We start from the raw sequence: 19,040 nt of genomic DNA, 5'->3' as shown, positions 1-19,040 counted from the left end.
GCATGTGGAGGAGTCAAGAGGGACAATGGGCAGATCTGTCCATTGGACTGGACGTCCACAGGGCTGGACTCGGGAAGTGCAGGGTTCGAATCCCGGCCCTTCTACTATCAGGTGATATGACCTCACTCTGAGCCTCTGCATCTTGGCTGTGAAGGGAGGGGTTGGTCCAGTGGGATCTCTGAGCCCTGGGGACATATTGCTGGGATGGGGGAAGCATGCAAGACTCTGCTTCTCTGGCAGTGAGTCCTGCCGGGTCAGGGTCTCATCCAGCCACCCACACCATGAGATGGAGCTGGGGAGGGGATGAGGAGCCAGGAAACTTCCAGCCTCCTTGAGGACAGAAGCTGATGGGGGCACTTAGAACCCTGACTGAAGCAGGAACACCCATCCCACCCCAGAAGGCATCAGGAGGTGATCTCCAAGCGTTAGTTCATACATGGGCTTCTCATGGGGACCCTGAAGCTCGGTTTACCCCAGTCCTATGAGATAGAAGTGACCCCAGTGGCTGCTCAGCGGTGCCCCCTTAGGACCAGATGAAGCCTGCCTGCCCCCTCCAGGAGTCTCCTCATGTTAGAAAGATGACCGGTCACCACCTCGAGAGGCAGTGGGCTTGGCGTGGGAGCATCCGGGGTCAAATCCCAGCTCTGCCCCTCCTATATGTGATCCTGAGCAAGTTATTCATCTTCGCTGGACCTCAGTTTTCTCATCTGTGAAGTGGAGATACCAACACTGACCTCATGGGATCTGGGGAGGGTCAGAGGAGATTAGTGGGTGGGTCAGAGCAACGCAGACACAAGGCATTCCATTACAGCTGTCATGGTTGTCACCAGCCCTGTTTGGAGACCTCCTGTCTAAGGCTTCTTGTTTGGTTGATAATTTGGGACTTGCACTATTTGGGAGTGGGGGGTCAGTGATATCTTGGTATCTTGTTTTTGATTTTTATTTAGCTCTGGTTTTGTTTTGAGACAGAGTCTCGCTCTGTTGCCACGCTGGAGTGCAGTGCCATGATCTCCACTCACTGCAACCTCCGACTCCCGGATTCAAGCAATTCCCCTGCCTCAGCCTTCTGAGTGACTGGGATTACAGGCATGTGCCACCACGCCCGGCTAATTTTTTGTATTTTAGTAGAGACCGCGTTTCAGCATGGCAGGATGGTCTCGATGTCCTGACCTCATGACCCACCCGCCTCGGCCTCCCAAAGGGTTGGGATTACAGGCGTGAACCACCACGCCCGGCCTTAGTATCTTGTTTTACCATAAAATGCAACATGCCTTGCCAAGCCCTCCTTGGCTGGCAATACCCAATTCAAGAGGCACTCTGTCGCAGAAGTCTTTGACCTTTTCAACGGAAACCAGCCGCCCCTTTCTGTGGCCCTGCCACATCTGGGAAACAGGGCTCTTGCCCTGGGAACCCTGCACCACTTGACCATGCTTGTTCCTCATTCATCTCTTCCACCAGCCCACGATTCCTAAGGGAAGCTCTGATGAGGCGCCCAATGAATGAATCGGTGAGGCAAGACAGGGTCTGGCAGAGAACAGACAAGACAACTTCCAGACACAAGCTGGGGGTGGAGGGGACCCAGGCCTTGGCAGAGGGAGCCATGGGGCTGAGGGCTGGACAGAGGCCCTAAAGATGGTTCTTTCTTTCCACCATTTTTTTTTTTTTTTTTTTTGATACATGGAAACTTTACTCATTTGGACTAACTGTAGGACAATTGAAATTACAGACTCAAAAATTAAAGTACTATTTAAACTTTTAAGTTCCAACAGTAGCTTGGTCTTGGCTTCTTACAGCTCTCAGAAGAGCTGTTTAAAGGAACCCCATGTTCTAATGGGGTCACAGTGGCTTCCATGGAAGTGAGGGCTTCCAGAGGGCTGGAGAGCAAGGCGTGCTCCAGAGCTGGTATTTGTCTTGTGATTTTTATTGCAACATACAAGGCCCCTTGTAGAACTTTGAATGGTGGTGGTGATGAGGGGGAGGTGGGGAGGTTATTAGGTAAACTCAAGTCTAGGTCCTGCTCCAGTGATTACAAATGTCAACTTCACAAGAGGGGTTCCAAGAGAAGGTGGTTTCTCCCCATTAGTCCACATATGTCTTCTCTAAAAAACGTTTTATTTTGATATAATATTATACTTAGAGGAAAGTCACAAAGTGGACTACAGAGAATTCCCAGGTGGCTTTTACTCGGACTCCCCGAATGGTGACGCTTTGCCTTATTTGCATTGCCATTTTCAATCTCTCTGGGCCTCTCTGTGTAGATGCTGCGTTTGTGTATGTATTGATATGCATGCATACCATACACATCCGAATCATTTAAGACTAAGATGCAGTCTGGGTGCAGTGGCTCACGCCTGTAATCCCACCACGTTGGGAGGCTGAGGTGGATGGATCACCTGAGGTCAGGAGTCCAAGACCATCCTGGCCACCATGGTGAAACCCCATCTCTACTAAAAATACAAAAATTAGTCGGGCGTGGTGGGGTGCACCTGTAGTGTCAGCTACTCGGGAGGCTGAGAGAGGAGAATTGCTTGAACTCAGGAGGCAGAGGGTGCAGTGAGCCCAGATTGTGCCACTGCACTCCAGCCTGGGTGACAAAGCAAGACTCCATCTCAAAAAAAAAAAAAAAAAAAATACTGAGTAAGTTACAGACATATGCTTCTTTGCCTCTAAGTGCTTGTGGGTGTGCAGGTCCTGAAATAAGGCACTGGTCCACCTCTGAGGTCCCAGATGCTCAATGAAGTTGATCCTCAACAGGGCAGTGTGACCAGGGCCAGCTCTGAAGACAGTTGCGAGGGGGCCAGTCTCAAGGCAGCTGAGAGCAGCCATTCTCCTGTGACTGCTCCATCTTCCTCCCTTCCTCCTTGTCCCCATCTTCTGTCTGCCTGTCTCAGTCCCACTCACAACATCCACCCCAGGAGGGGCCAGTGGGCCTGTGGTTGAAGTCTCAGCTCTGCCCCTTCAGTGTTTTGTCTGGCTTGGTTTTCTTTTCCCTTCTTTCTTTTTTATTGTTTCTTTGTTTGTCACCTAGGCTAGATGGAACTCTGGGTTCAAATGACCCTCCTGCCACAGCCTCCCAAAATGTTGGGATTACAGGCATGAGCTGCCACCCTGGCCCCTTCTTAACAGCTGTTGATTCTTAAACAAGGCTTTAACCCTTCTGGCCTCAGTTTCTGAGGCTGTAAAATGGAAACATTTTACCTGGAGGTTGTAAAGAGGATGGAACACTGCTGGTGGTGTAATAGATGCCCTAGAACTTTGTAACGTACAAAGCCCAGTTCCTGGTTTTTGTTTGTTTCTTTGTTTATTTTCAAGAGCTAGCATTAAGCCCTTTTCCTTCCTGAATTCTGGGAAGTCCACTCCATCTCTGGACTAAGAAAGACAGTCCCCTCACCCACATCCTGCCATTGCAGGAAGAACTGAGAGAGCTTCTGTGTGAGGATGGAGAGGTGGAGGAGGGGCTGTAGCCCCTGCCTCAGCAGATGACCCCCTTGGAAAAACCCACAGGGAAGCTGATAATAAATCTCCCAGCCATGATGAAAGCCACTGGGCCAAACTACAGGGGTGTCCTGGGGAGCTTTTGCCAGGCAAAGTCATTTGCAAGTTAGAGCACCCACTGTGTGCCAGCTTCACTGGAGGGCCAAGGAGTCCCCATGTGTCTCCAAAGTGAAGCCACTTAGGGGAATGAAAAAGCCCTAGTCTCAGCCTGTCTGCCACTCAGTCGCTGGTGACACTGGTGGGTCTCTTCTCTCGGTGCCTCACTTTGCCCATCTGTCCAATGAGGGTGCTGGGGCCTTTATGTGGGAATTCTGAGGGAACAGGAATGAGGCAAGAATGTGAAAATACCCAGAACTGGGAGAGGAAAGACCCCTGCAAGGAAGGCCAAGGACCCGCCCCATCCAGTTCTTTGTGCCTTGTAGTGCTGGGACGGTGCAGACGCATAGTAGGGCTGAATTACTGTTTGAGTGGCAAATCCTCCCAGCTAGGACTTGGGTCTTCAACCAAACTTCCAGAAACCTCATCAGATACTGGGGCCCCAGGATCACCTTGTGTCCAGAGACTTTATTGGAACTGCAGTGCCTCCTGGTGGCCACCATAAGCAACTGCAGTGTTAATCTTGGCCTGCTGGGAGTTGCCCACCCCCACCCCACCCCCCCCCACCCCACCCCCCGACCTGAGTGCTCAGCCCTCTGGGTAAACAGCCAGGACCAGGGACTCCTCCTCAGTCTTGGTTCTCCACAGGGCTGTGCCCCTCCATCCAGTCTTCTGTACCCCTCTCTGGCAGGAATTCATGCAGTGTTGTTGAACTGAGGAAACAGAAGCCAAGAGGTTTGTCCAGGGCCAGGGAGCTGCCAGGGTCACCTGCGCTATGGCTGGATTCCTCAACCCCCGTCTTCCTGCAAGGTCCATTCTTCCGACTCCATGCTGTAGCCTTCCCCACACAAGCAGCATGTGCTGGGCTCCTGTGTCTGCAGCCCAGCTCCAAGGCCTGGGGCCCTTTCCTGCAGACACCCTCAGCTGCATCTGCAGAGCTGCCCCAGCCATACCAGAGGCAGAGGAGCCCAGGGGAGTCTCCCCCAACCCAGGCACACACACGCATTTGCATTAATCCCAGGGGTGTGTCCTGAACCCTTACACAAGGCCCAAGCCCCAGCTCCAGACCCCAGCAGTATATCTGGGAGGCCTGCTCTAACCGGCTTACAGTCTAGGGAGGGGGCAGGCCCATGAGCCGGTGCTATAAAGCAGGGAATTCACTGTTTAAGAGGCAAGGGAGGTCAGGGAGGAAGAAGGGTGACCCTTGGCTGAGCCTTGAAACCCAGGAGAGGCAATTCACAGCAGAAGAAGTACAAAATATAAAAAGTTCCATAGTTATTAAAAAAAAAAAAAAAAGGAAAGACAAGATCTCACTTTCATCCATCATGCTGGCAAAGATTTTCAAAACGCTATAATGACCGTTTGACTCTGAAGTGGGAGGGGACACTGCAGTCGCTGAGGAAATGACACGCTTCTGGAAGACAGCTTGGCCATTTCTCAGAGACCCTCAGATGTGTGGATGATTGAACTCTATTTCTAGTTCTTGGAGCTTCTTCTAAGGGAATTGCCATGCGTGTATCCCGAGATTTAAATCCAGACCTGCTATGATTTCAAACAAGTAGAAACCTGTGAGGCCAGCAGAAGAGGATGGATTAAATAAAACAGCGATCTCACTATGTAGCCATTAAGAATGGTGTGAGAGAAGAATATAGAACAGCATGGAAAGAGGGACAGAATATAGTTAGATTTTTTTAAAAAGTTCACAGACCAGGTACAGTGGCTCACGCCTGTAATCCCAGCACTTTGGGAGTCTGAGGCGAGCGGATCACCTGAGGTCAGGAGTTCGAGACCATCCTGGCCAACATGGCGAAAGCCCATCTCTACTAAAAGTACAAAAGTTAGCCAGGCGTGGTGGCACTCGCCTGTAATCCCAGCTACTCAGAAGGCTGAGGCAGGAGAATAGCTTGAATGTGGGAGGCAGAGGTTGCACTGAGCCGAGACTGAGCCACTGCACTCCAGCCTGGGTGACAAGAACAAGACTCTTTCTCAGAGAAAAAAAAAAGTTTACAAAGTAATGTGTTCTCTGTGTGTGTCTGTGCACGTGTGTGATTTTCTTTTGGTCTGTCTTGATTTTTAAAAATATTCCATGTAGAACATAGATTACTACTTGTAAGGAGAAAAAAAGTCACAACACTTATAGAGAAAGCTATCAGGTGAAAGTAGAAGTTAGCCAGAGCCTGGAAAGGCAGAGGGATGTGCTAGCAGAAGGAAGCGTGCCCTCGCAGGAGCGCGGAAGCCGGAAGTCACTCATGTAGCGTGCGGGGGGAGCGGAAGCCGGTCTATGAGCCTCACGCTAGATGGGGGCTGGGGTATCCGTCTGTGAGTCAGGTGGGGACCAGTCCTGCTTGCGAGACCCTGAGTGCCACACAAACCTGATGTTGCAGGGCTGGCAGATTTAGAAAAAGCCAGCAAGCAAACAACAAAACCAGGTCACTCAGTGAAATCTTCATTTGAAATAATGAGTAATTTGTAGGATAAGTATTTCTTGTGCCATATTTGGGATATACTTATATTGTTTAAAGTATTAACTGTTTATCTAAAATTCCAGTTTAACCCAGTCTCTTATTTTTTCCAGCCATTCTAAGGAGGGCTCTGGGAGCCAGGGAAAGCTGTGTGTGTTTTAGACACACTCTGTGATTGTATTTGACGGTGGTGAGCCTGAAGGTAGAGAAACGCCTCAGGAGGTCGGGACTGGATCTGAGCCCTGAGCATCAACAGGATCCTAGAGGTCTGAGTTGTGGGGCCCAGTTTGTGAGGAAGGTGGCCAATCACCACGGCAAATGAGCCTTTCTCGGAAGGCCCCCTCAACTTCCTCCACCCCACTCCAAGTGGTGCTTGTCTCTTGTTTCCCATAATCCCACACACAGCGCCCAGCATGCTGTCAGCACACACGCCATCCAGGATTCTAATCACTGCTTTCAGATAACGTTTCAACCTGTTCATGGGAGAACAAATAGAAAATTCATTCAGACCAGCTAAAATAAAAAAGAAAGAAACAAAATTAACCCATAGACCCATACTGCCACTTCTGGTGGAAACTTACAGTGTTTTCTGAGGACAAATGCTCCATTCCTTTCCTCTTTTGGTCAAAATGAGATTTATTTAATGTAAGTATTTTGCATGTGCTAAAATACGATCCTTTCTTAGCATCGAATTCATTCAGTTGTTCATCACGTTTACTGAGCACCTGCTGCGTGCCGACTATGACACTAGGTGTTACATAGCAGGGTGAACAAAGCACATATATTCAGATCTATTCCCTACTCCATGGGAGGGAGACAGAGAGAATAAACAAAGGGAAAACAGAAGAACACATAAATACATATTAGTGTGGTGGTCCATGCCTGTAATCCCAGCACTTTGGGTGGATCATTTGAGGCCAGGAGTTCAAGACCAGCCTGGGCAACATGGGGAAACCACGTCTCTACTAAAAATACAAAAATTATCAGGGTGTGGTGGCCTGCACCTGTAGTCCCAGCTACCCAGGAGGCTGAGGCCCGAGAATTGCTTGAACCCAGGAGGTGAGGTTACAGTGAGCGAGATTGAACCACTGCACTCCAGCCTGGGTGGCAAAGCAAGACTGTCTCGAAAGAGAAACGGCAGGCATAATAAAGACTATCAGGAAGGATGTTCCATTTATGGAAATATGATCCTTTATTTAACCAATCCCCTATTGCTGGACACTTTGACATTGTCGGTTTTCCTACATATTAAACAATGTTAAACAATGCCATGATGAACTATCTCTCTACTGATTGATTGATTGATTTTAGATGGAGTCTCCCTCCGTCGCCCAGGCTGGAGTGCAGTGGCAAGGTCTCGGCTCACTGCAACCTCCACCTCCCAGGTTCAAGTGATTTTCCTGCTTCAGCCTCCCAAGTAGCTGGGACTATAGTTGCCGGCCACCAAGCCCAGCTAATTTTTTGTATTTTTAGTAGAGACAGTGTTTCACTGTGTTAGCCAGGATGATCTCAATCTCACGACCTCATGATCAACCCACCTCGGCCTCTCAAAGTGCTGGGATTACAGGAGTGACCCACCATGCCTGGCCGTGAATTCTTACCATTATTTATTTAGAATAAATTCCTAGAAGTGAGATTTCTGGGTGAAGGCATGTAAACTTTTTATTTAGTTTTTGTTTTATATATTTGAATGCAATTTTGTATTTTCTCTTTAGTTAATTTTTTTTTTTAATTTGAAAACAAAAATATTTTTGGTTTTTTTTTTTTTTTTTGAGAGGGATTTTCGCTCTTTTGGCTAGGCTGGAGTGCAGTGGAGCAATCTCAGCTCAGTGCAACCTCTGCCTCCTGGGTTCAAGTGATTCTCCTGCCTCAGCCTCCCAAGTAGCTGGGATTACAGGTGCCCACCACCATGCCTGGCAAATTTTTATGTTTTTAGTAGAGATGAGGTTTCACTGTGTTGGCCAGACTGCTCTCGAATTCATGACCTCATGTGATCTACCTGCCTCTGCCTCCCAAAGTGCTATGATTACAAGCTCGAGCCACCGCACCCAACTGTAAAAAGTTTTTTGTTGTATACTTTTATGAGTTTTAATATACTCATGTATAGATTCATGTATTCAATGCCACAATTGGGATACAGAATAGTTCCATCACACCAGCCCAAGCCCTTGATAAACAAACCTTCCCCCTCCTGCTATGCCTGGCAACCATTGGTCTGTTGCCTACAGTCCCTGTAATTTGCCTTTCCCAGGATGTGATAGCTGAGTGAAGGTGCGCTTTATGTAGATTGGATACTGGCTTCGTTTACAAACCATAAGGCCGCCCATGAGATCCATCTGTGTCATCGTTTGCCAACAGTTCCTTCTTTTCACCTGGGGGTCGATCGTGGCATGGATACACCACAGCTTGCATATCCATTTCCCTGTCAAAAGACACTTGGGGTGTTTCCACTTCAGGGTGATTCTGAATAGAGCTGCTGCAGACATTTGTCTATGGGTTTGGCTTCCTCTCCTCTGTAAAATAAGTCATTATTTCCATAGAGAAAATACTAGGAGTGGGATTGCTGGGTCATGAGGTCAGTGCAGTGTGATTAGACAAGACACCGCCTGAGTGTTTCCACCTGTGATGGATGGGAGTTCCAGGTGCTCCACACATCACCTTGCCATCATCAGGTTTTTTATTCTCACTGTGAAAGGCACATAGTGGCATCTCCCTGTGGTTTTAATTTGCATTTCCATAGTGGGTAATGAGGTTGAGCATCTTTCATGCTTATTTCCTTCCTGTATATCTTCTTGGGTAGAGTGTCTGCTAGAATATTTTGCCCGCTTTTTGCTGAATATTACTATTAACTTACACTCCACACTTTATTCAGATTTCCTGGCTTCCCACCACTCCTTTTGCTGTTCCAGCAGCCCACCCAGGAGACCACATTGATCACGCTGAGTCCTCACTCTTCCTTGGCCTCCTCCAGTCTGGGGCAGTTTCTCAGACTTCCCTTATTTGGAGAGCATTTCAAAGCTTGGGTGGGTGGCTGTGGGTGAGCAGGATGGCCTCTGTGTCACTGCCTGGCCTGAGGGCTGCCACTTCCACCCCACCCTCTGCTGAAGATTGCCAGTCCCTCGAGGGCCAGGACACTGTCTGCCTCTGCACACAGCCATGCCTGTGCATGTGGGCTGAAGGCTAAGCCCAGTCACTACCACCCTTTGGCATTATTTATTGAGACTGGAGCTAAATGAGAGACATCCAAGTTGAGCTCTGTCCCAGGGCAGATGAGGTGGGGTGGGAACATGATCAATGGCTGACCTTTAACCTCCGCCCTCACCCTCACAGGACTGTTTGGACAGCAGTGGGTTTCGACAGTGCCCTTTCAATAGCATGAAGGGCCTCACGCTGGCCTGTTTTTTTTTAAGGAGATTACATAGGTGCTGTGCACCCCGCCACAGGGTGTGGGGTCCAGTTTTTTGTTGTATACTCTTATGAGTTTTAATATACTCATGTAAAGATTCATGTATTCACTGCCACAATCGGGATACAGAATAGTTCCATCACACCAGCCCAAGCCCTTGATAAACAAACCTTCTCCCTCCTGCTATGCCTGGCAACCATTGGTCTGTTGCCTACAGTCCCTGTAATTTGCCTTTCCCAGGATGCGATAGCTGAGTGAAGGTGTGTGGGGTCAGCTCTCGGGTGTGGGGCCAGCTCACCTGAGAACAGAATGAGCAGCATGTCCCCCACAAAGCAGATGTCTGGAGGAAAAGTAGATGTAATCAAAACCATTGAGGATAAAATGACTGAGCCCCCCTCAGCTCCATGTGCACTTGCCCGTGCACAGCCCCACACATGCACACACCACCCATGTCCACACCCACCCACGCGGGCCTGTGTGCCTGCACTTGACCACACACACACGCATGCACACTCCACAGACCCAGCCGTAAACAGCTGCACATATGCTCCCCACACCCACTCACAACAGCAGACTTGTGCCACATGCCCTCGGGCGTACATCTGCGCACACAGACGCTGCCAGCACCCTCTCCCTAAAAAGGCTTTAGAAGGTCATTCTTTAAATCACGGCCAAAAGACAAAAGAAACATCAGTCACCTTTGGAAATCTCTCAAGGGTTTTCATGTTTTAAAAAGGTGAAACTAGATAAGAGTGATGCCATTGGGTTGAACCAGGACAGATGAGTGGAGGTGAAGGGGATGAGGCAAGGTTTTCCATTTCATGCATTTTCTGTAGCTGAAATACAACAGCCAGGGGTTCCCAGCGCTAGAAGAGGCAGCTCCCAGTGGTATGGGGATCCTCCCAGGGGGAGTTAGCAGAGGTTGAAGGGCTCAGTGGCTCCTGATTGAGAATATAACCTTGAACTGAATGCTTCCCGCTTCGTCAAATGCAGTCTATGTCAATAATGCTGACCCAGGGTTGTTTGAAGCACATTGGATATCGTGATGGCCACACTGTGTGCACACCTCCGTGGGGCGGGCGTTGCTCTTGGTGATGGAGGTTCACTACTTGATTGATGGCTCTGAGTAGTCAGGGGTTTACTTCCAGATCAAGACTGGGGAAGCTGCAGATTGGGACTACAGCGTCTTGGACCCCATAGCCTCAGCCCTGGGACAAACCCATCATGGGACGGGCGTCAGCATAGAGCCTTTCTGGGTCCACCAGAGCTGCTCCAGGGAGGGTGTGAGGAGCCCGACCCCTGGCAGGTGGCCTGGACCCAGGCTGGGAGCTGTTGCTGTTCAGCCTCATTTCAGCACGAGGTACCCCAAGGCTCTGAAGAAAGCTTGCCCAGCATCCAGGCAAGCTGAGAGCTCCCTGGCGGTCTTCTCTACCCCAGTGTGGCAGCGGGGCGGGTGGGGAGCTGGTTCCTGGAAGAACGTGGACTGGGTTTCTGGACCTTGGTTTCAGTTCTAGAGCTGCCCCCAGGAAGCCTGTCTCTGCTCTTCCTTCTGTCCTCTGCTCTCTGCGTGGAGACATTGCTCAAGGTCTATCCGGGTCTTTCTTCCCCCCTCTCTCCCTCAGTGACCTCAGCTGTTTGTGCAGTCAACCTTGAATGGTGGCATTTTGTCACTGCATGCCTCTTTTCAATGTCTCCCACCCGACTTTCTCCCCATCGGGTAGGAGGATGAGACGGTTCATTCATTTACTCCACAGACATTTGCAACATGCTCTCTAGAATGCTGGCTCACAATGGTGCACACAGACGCCTGGACAGAGCGTGAGCTCAATAGTGTTTGTTTGTTTGTTAAAAATTGCTCATTTATTCCTCAAAAACCTCTTCTGCATCTCTGCCACCTGACCTATCCTGTGCTGAGCCTCAGGTGAGATGGGACAAATGGTATGAGGTCCCAGCCCGACATTCAGGGCTCGATGAGATACGGTCAGCAAACACAGGCAGTCATTGGAGAGGAAAGAAAACAATCACAATCTGGGAGGGCTTCCTGGAAGAGTTGGCACTTCGTTGGAGCTCCTGGAGGTCACCTGGAAGGAGGGACATTCCAGGCAGTGGGCCGAGATGGGGACTTGGGGGACCAGTGGTTTCCTTTGCTCAGGAGCAATCAGCCTGAGCCGTGGAATCTGTTTTCAGAGGCCATCTTGTTGAGGAGGGCATTTCACGGGGAGCTTGATCTGACCAGCACGCAGGCCTTCAGCCATCACGCTGACTCTCCCGCCAGCCCCAGATCATCTCCCTGGAGAGCAATCTGTCAGCTTTGCCCAGGACCCGGCCCCACCCTCATCTCATCCCTGCCACCCACTGTCACATGGGCCAGAGAAACTCAGGGCCGCCTGAGGAACAGCAGTGGAAACTGCAGAAGGGAGGAAGACTCAGGGGTGGCAGGAGCCTCCCAATGTCCGCAGGGGCAGGGTTGTCATGGGAAAGCATGCTGGGGGGGTTAGAACTGGGACCAATGAGCCAGATCTGGGCTGGGTCTAAGGATGAATGGTCCCACTGTCCTGGGGGCACCTGGGAGCAGTGAGCTCCCTGCTACCCTAGACTGGAAACAGCGCCAGGTGGAGAAGCTGCAGGGTGGCAGGGGATGGACACAGATGGCCTGAGCTCGGGGTCTGAGGACTGAGACTCTGGGTGGACCGTGCCTGTCATTCTGACTGGTTGAGTGGCGCCACAGAACTCTGGGGAATTTTTTGTTGTTGTCTAAATGAAGATCCCCAGCATAGCATTTAAAGCAAGCTGACTCAAGACAGGTTAGAAGGCTTGCTTCTCCCACACAAAACACACCCTCCCCCTCTTCCCCTCCCCTCTCCTCCCCAGATCCTCAATCCTCAACCACCCCGCTGTCCTTATTTGTAGGTGAGACTCCAGAGATAAAATGGGTTATCTGAAGTCCTGGGAAGAGCGAGGGCCAAGGACGGGGCTCCCAGCTCTTGGGCTGGTGGTCTTCGCATGCCCTGTGTTGCCTCTATCTCTGCCTGCACACTTGGTCTCAGTGAGCAGCTGGAGGTGGACAAAACTGGACCCTGACTTGTCACCATGAAGACTGGACCTTCTGCCCTAGAGCCGGCTCAGTGCAGAGAGGCTGCCTCCAGTGTATCCTCACTCCCTCATCCTCAGGGCCGGTCCTTCTCCCCACCAGATGGACAGAGCAGGATGCCTCGGTCATGTGAGGCCCCTGGATTCCTTCTGCCAGTACCTCTCTCCCTGGGAACAGAGCCTAAGACTCTGGGGGAGGGAGTAGAGGGCAGGCCAAGAGCTGAGAAGCTGTGCTCTGTCCAGAATTGGAATCTGTTCTCTCCTCTCTCTGGCCTCAGTTTCCCCCCAGTCAAAACTAGGAGTTCAGACTGGTCTGTACCAACTCCCACTTTCTGTAACTTGGAGCTCCCATTGCTGTGCAGGGTGGCCCCGATCCCTAGCGAGGGTCCATGGGGCTGTGAGATGGGGCCTGGGGATCAGGGCTCAGGGCTCAGTGCTCACCTCCCTCAGCCCCTCATCTGGCTTCCAGGAAGTTGCAAAACAGGGATGGTTATTTTTGGTGAGGCTGGGTGGGATTTCTTTAAAAAAAAAACAAACCCAAAACATAAATGCATTTGTCTTCCAGGAAGATAAATATCTTTGCTGAAAGCTCTTGGCCCCACTGCCAGCTGCAGTTTGCATAATGCTGTCACTAAAGCTGTGGCTGTCTGCATGTGCCTGGGCTCACTCGGTGTCACGCATGATGCTGCTGGACCGGTCCAGCACCCCCATGGTGTCTGCACAGCCAGTGGCCAGCCCTCAGGAGCAGCCTCCTGAAGCTGCTTTCAGTCCTACTCCGGGCACACATTTCCATGCCCTTTTCTTGATGCCTTGGAGAGGGAACTGAACAATGCCACAGGCCAAATGTCCCTCTCAGCTTCCTCAAGGTCCACAGAAAGCCACGGATGAGAAAGTCTGAAGACGCATCCTTCAGGGTCTGGTTGGAATCAGAAGACTTGGACTAGAAGCATGGTTCTGATGCTTAGTGCCCATCGCTTGGACATATTTCCAGAAAAAGAAACTGAGGGTCAGAGTGGTTGGTGCTCACACGTACCACACATGCTTGTTGTGATGATCAAAGCTTGTGCATGTGAAAGGTCGTGTCACATGCTCCCCACACGTCTTATTGTGTCCAGTCTTTCACTCAATACAGTTCCTTTTCCCCAAGTTACAGACAAGGAATGTGGTTCTCGAGGAGCTCACACCCACATCTGCAGACACCCAGTTGGCTGCCCTTCCCTCAGTGTCTGTGCACGCTCTGCACATGCTCCTGTGCCCAAGGGCCGGAATGCTTGGTGGACTTCTCCAGGGTCAGAGTCCTCTAATGCTCACAGGGCCTGAGGGTCTGCAAGTCCAGACTAGAAATGTGAATATCAATAATGGCAAAGTTACATAGCCAGCATGCTAGCTTCTTTATTTCCCACAGCTACCCTATGAGGAAGATCCTGTAGGTATCTTCATCTCCATTTTATAGAGGGGGAAACTGAGGTACCTAGAGGTTAAGTAAGCTCTCCTGAGCACAGAGCTGGGGAGTCATGGCCATAGGATTCATAGCAGGGCTAAAGAGTCCATGCCCTTGGCCAGGTGCTGTGGCTCATACCTGTAATCCCAGCACTTTGGGAGGCCAAGGCTGGTGGATCATGAGGTCAGGAGTTCGAGACCAGCCTGGCCAATATGGTGAAACCCTGTCTCTACTAAAAATATAAGAAATTAGCTGGGCATGGTGGTGCACACCTGTAGTCCCAGCTGCTCAGGAGGGTGAGGCAGAATTATTTGAACCCAGGAGGCGGAGGTTGCAATGAGCCGAGATCGCACCACTGCACTCCAGCCTGGGCAACAGAGAAAGACTCCATCTCAAAAGAAAAAAAAAGTCCATGCCCTCACCAGGGGTTCTTAACCCTCAGGCTGTGGATTAGTTCTGGTCCATGGCCTGTTAGTAACCTGGCCGCACAGCAGGAGGTGAGTGGCAGGTGAGCGTGCATGACTCCAAGTCCCGCCTCCTGTCAGATCAGCAGCGGCATTAGATTCTCATAGGAGCGTGAATCCTACTGTGCACCATGCATGCTAGGGATCTAGATTGTGTGCTCCTTGCGAGAATCTAGTGCCTGATGATTTGAGGTGGAACAGTTTCATCCCCAAATCATTCTCCCCCACCACCCCCTCCACCCATGGAAAAGATTCTCTTCCACGAAACCAGTCCCTGCTGCCAAAAAGGCTGAGGACTGCTGTCCTAAACCCTCTGCTAGGACGCTCACCAGGCTGTTTGGGGGTAAAGTGGCTTCCCTCCTCACTCTCCCACCCCAGCCTCCACCTCCTCTTCCTTGACCTGCATGGGTTGATGCATCCTTGAAATCCTGAGCTCCCAGGAATGGGCCAGTGGGGTTCCATCTGTCACGCGCAGTGGCTGCGGGCCCAGGCTGGGAGCTATGCTCATGTACACCCACCCAGGCCTGGGATTAGCATGCTGGGAATGAAGGTATCTGGGCAGGCTCAGTAAACAGTGGGCAGGTGCTGCTTGTAACAGGAAATGTGGCCCATGCCTCAATCCAATGCACCCTCAAGGAAGAAAGACCCTTCTCTTGAACAGTAGGTGAGAGCAGTGTGCAGGGTGGGGTGGCGGGCAAGGAGGTGTTGACCCCTCAGCACTGGACTCTTGTGACAGAGTCTCCACAGCTCCTGCTGAACCCCCAGCATGGTGTGGCACTCCTGTCTGCCTCAATGCTGGGTTCTCCTCACCCCAAGTCCCACTGGGCCAGACGTGGCTGCTGAATGAGTTTCCCTTCCATCCAGGGAGGCCATGGCACTGTGGTCAGCATTCTTGGGGCCCAGAAAAGTCCTGACATAGGGAATCCCTCTAGAGAGAGGAGCTCAGGGTCAGTGAGTTGGGGAATAAAGGCCACAGAGGTCAGACTGGCTGACTTGGGTTCACATCACGTTGGTGCTGGAAGGGACCCAGTCTAAGATGATGGCAATGAGGCTCAGAGAGGGGAAGAGATTTGCCCGAGGTCACACAGCATGTTAATGGCAAACCAGAATTAGAAACCACGTCTCCTGACCTTGCATCCAATGAGCCTCTAAGAGGAAAAAGGCAGGGGGTTGCTACCTGCGTGCCCCCCATACCCCATTGGTTCAACCATTGATTTCTGACTTTGTTTCCTCCTCCCTCAGCTAAAGAGAGCTCCCTGGGTGAGCCAGAGTTACCCCCCGACTCTGACACTGTGGGGATGGACAGCAGCTACCTGAATGTCAAGGAGGCTGGGGTGAAGGGGCCCCAGGACCGGGCCAGCTCAGACCTCCCCAGCCCACTGGAGAAGGCCGACTCAGAGAGCAACAAGGGCAAGAAGCGGCGGAACCGCACCACCTTCACCAGCTACCAGCTGGAGGAGCTGGAGAAGGTCTTCCAGAAGACCCACTACCCAGACGTGTATGCACGTGAACAGTTGGCTATGAGGACAGACCTCACCGAGGCCCGCGTACAGGTCAGTGAGGACCACCTGGGAGTGAGGCCAGTAGAGCAGAGCCTGTCCCTGGGCTCTTGGCTGCAGCTGAGGTCTCCTGATGGCCCATCAATCACACCATGGCTTTCCTCACCTCAGTTCATTGGGAACCTGATGGTAGAGGCTTCTAGACTGCCCCTCATGTCCCTCCTGTCCCAACCAGAGCAGCTGTGCTTTTGTCCTTTTTAATATTGGGCTTCTGTACTGTAGGAGGGGCAAAGGAAGGAGGGCACCCAGTGGAGGGGCAGGAAGGCTGCTGCTGGCTGTTCCTCGGCTTTACACAGTGTGAGTCCTGGCCTTTTCACACAGAGAAGAGTTACTGGTCCCTGCTCTGGAAGGATTATCTCTTAGGAAAAAGGACAAACATGAATATGACATCTACAGCATCCCAGTGGGCAGAAACAGGAAACAGTTTAGCTCTTCTTTCTGCCGAGATGGCTGCCTCCTCCTCCATTTTTCAGGTCTCAGCTCAACATTCCTTCTCTGAGTCTTCCTGACCACCATGGCTAAAGCAGTAACCCCTCTACTACCAGCCAACAACCAAAACACCCAACCCAATAAATACAATGGAACCTGACACACTCAACCCAACTCAGTGCAACCCAACCCAACACAACACAACAGAACTCAACACAACATAATGCAATGGAACTCAACACACTCAACCCAACTCAGTGCAACCCAACCAACACAACCCAACAGATCTCAACTCAACACAACACAACACAATGGAACTCAACACACTCAACCCAACCCAGTGCAACCCAACCAACAGAACTCAACTCAACACAACACAATGCAGTGTAACTCAACACACTCAACCCAACTCGGTGCAACCCAACACAACACAAGGCAATGGAACTCAACACACTCAACCCAACTCAGTGCAACCCAACCCAACACAACCCAACAGAACTCAACACAACAGAGCACAATGTAACTCAACACACTCACCGACTCAGTGTGGCTCAACCCAGCACAACCCAATGAACTCAACACAACACAACACAACGCAATGGAACTCAACACACTCAACCTAACCCAACACAACCCAGTAGAACTCAACTCAACACAACACAACACAATGGAACTCAACACACTTGACCCAACTCAGTGTAACCCAACCCGACACAACCCAATAGAACTCAACTCAACACAACACAATGCAATGTAATTCAACACACTCGACCCAACTCAGTGCAACCCAACCTAACACAACCCAAGAGAATTCAACTCAACCCAATGCAACACAATGGAACTCAACACAGTCAACCCAACTCAACCCCTTCCAACACAACATGACACAATATAACACAATTCGACAGAACTCCACCCAACAAAACAACAAAATAGAATCCAATGCACTGAATCCAACTTGGTGCAGCCCAACAGAACACAACCCAGTAGAACTCAACTCAACCCAATACAACACAATGGAGCTCAACGCACTCAACCCAACTCAACCCATTCCAACACAATAAAACCCAGTGTAACACAGTCCATCAGAACTCAACACAACACAACACAACACAATGGAACCTGACACACTCAACCCAACTCAGTACAACACAACACAATGGAACTCAACACACTCAATCCAACTGAACTCATTCCAACACAACACAACTCAACATAACATAATCCAACAGAACTCAACCTAACACAGCAGAACACAATGGAACCTGACACACTCTACCCAACTCAACACAACCCATTAGAACTCAACCCAACACAACACAACCAAACCAGCTCACCTGCTATACTATCCTATCTTCTTAAATTTTTTTTAATTTATATTTTTGTTTCATTTTTAGAGACAGGGTCTCATTCTGTCACCCAGGCTGGAGTGCAGTGGAATGATCATAGCTCACTGCAGCCTCAAACTCCTAGGCTAAAGTGATTTTCCCACTTCAGCCTCCCAAAGTGCTAGAATTATAGGTATGAGCCACCATGGTTGGCCCCATTTTATCCTTTGGGTATTTTTGTGTATTTTTTAAAGAGAATGGGTCTCTGTCTGTCACCCAGCCTGGAGTGCTGCAGTGGTGTGATCATAGCTCACTGTAGCTTTAACTTCGTGGCTCAAGGGATCCTCAGCTTCCAGAGTAGCTGGGACCACAGGCACACACTGCCATGCCTGGGCTAAGTTTTTCATTGTTTTGTAGAGATGAGGTCTTGCTATATTGCCCATGTTGGTCTCAAACCCTCGGCCTCAAGTAATCCCTCACCTCAGCCTCCCACAGTGCTGGGATTACAGACGTGAGCCACTGTGCCCAAATCCTGTTTTGTCTTCTTTGTAGGATTTTTAACTGGCTTAAGTTATTTTACTTGTTTGTCCCCTCTCACTAGACGACTGTGATTTCCTTGAGATCAGGCACTGATTGTTCGTCACTGTATTCCCTCCAGTTAGAGAAGGCCGAACACAAAGCATTGAGGCTAAAAAATAAATATCCATGGATCACTCAACCTTTGTTCAGAGAGCTGTGTCTCCCTTACCTGCAGGAACTCACAGCAAAGAAAGGATCAGACAGAAAGAAAAGACCCATGAGTAGCCAAAATACAGGTGACAAAACTCACACACTAAAGTTTAAGTTTCAACTTAGCACAAAATAAATGTCATACCCAGTCTGCTTTTCCAACCCAAAGCGTGTTGGACATAGCAAATAGAGTGTTGTCATATAGCAGTTTTCCCCTCTCCAGTGGGCTAGAGAAACCAACAGCTTGAGAACAAAGAGAAATCTTTTTTTTAAATCAGCACAGCACCATGCTGCCCAGTGGGCTGGGCCCTTCAATGTTAGAACAGAGCTTCCTTCCTTCCTGCAATCCTCAGCGGGCCCCAGGTACTCTGTTACTTTAATTCACCAAAGAATCTTCAGGCCGGGCACGGTGGCTCACACCTGTAATCCCAGCACTTTGGGAGGCCAAGGCAGGTGGATCAGGAGGTCAAGAGTTCAAGACCAGCCTGGCCAACATGGTGAAACCCCGTCTCTACTAAAAATACAAAAATCAGCTGGGCAT

The 19,040-nt window shown here is 50.3% G+C and overlaps 1 protein-coding gene across 1 annotated transcript in view; it reads left to right on the top strand.

Moving 5' to 3' along the window:
* Positions 1–19,040, top strand: part of ALX4 (ALX homeobox 4) — a 49,576-nt gene that overhangs the window by 18,193 nt on the left and 12,343 nt on the right. The window contains exon 2 of the mRNA XM_035262403.3: positions 15,697–16,007. Within this exon, the coding sequence (XP_035118294.1) occupies positions 15,697–16,007 (311 nt within the window). The remainder of the gene's footprint in view (positions 1–15,696; positions 16,008–19,040) is intronic.

This window comes from Callithrix jacchus, chromosome 10, assembly GCF_049354715.1.
Source record: "Callithrix jacchus isolate 240 chromosome 10, calJac240_pri, whole genome shotgun sequence".
Lineage (NCBI taxonomy): Eukaryota > Metazoa > Chordata > Mammalia > Primates > Cebidae > Callithrix > Callithrix jacchus.
Note: the sequence above shows the minus strand (reverse complement) of the source record. Positions and strands in the feature narration are given on the sequence as shown.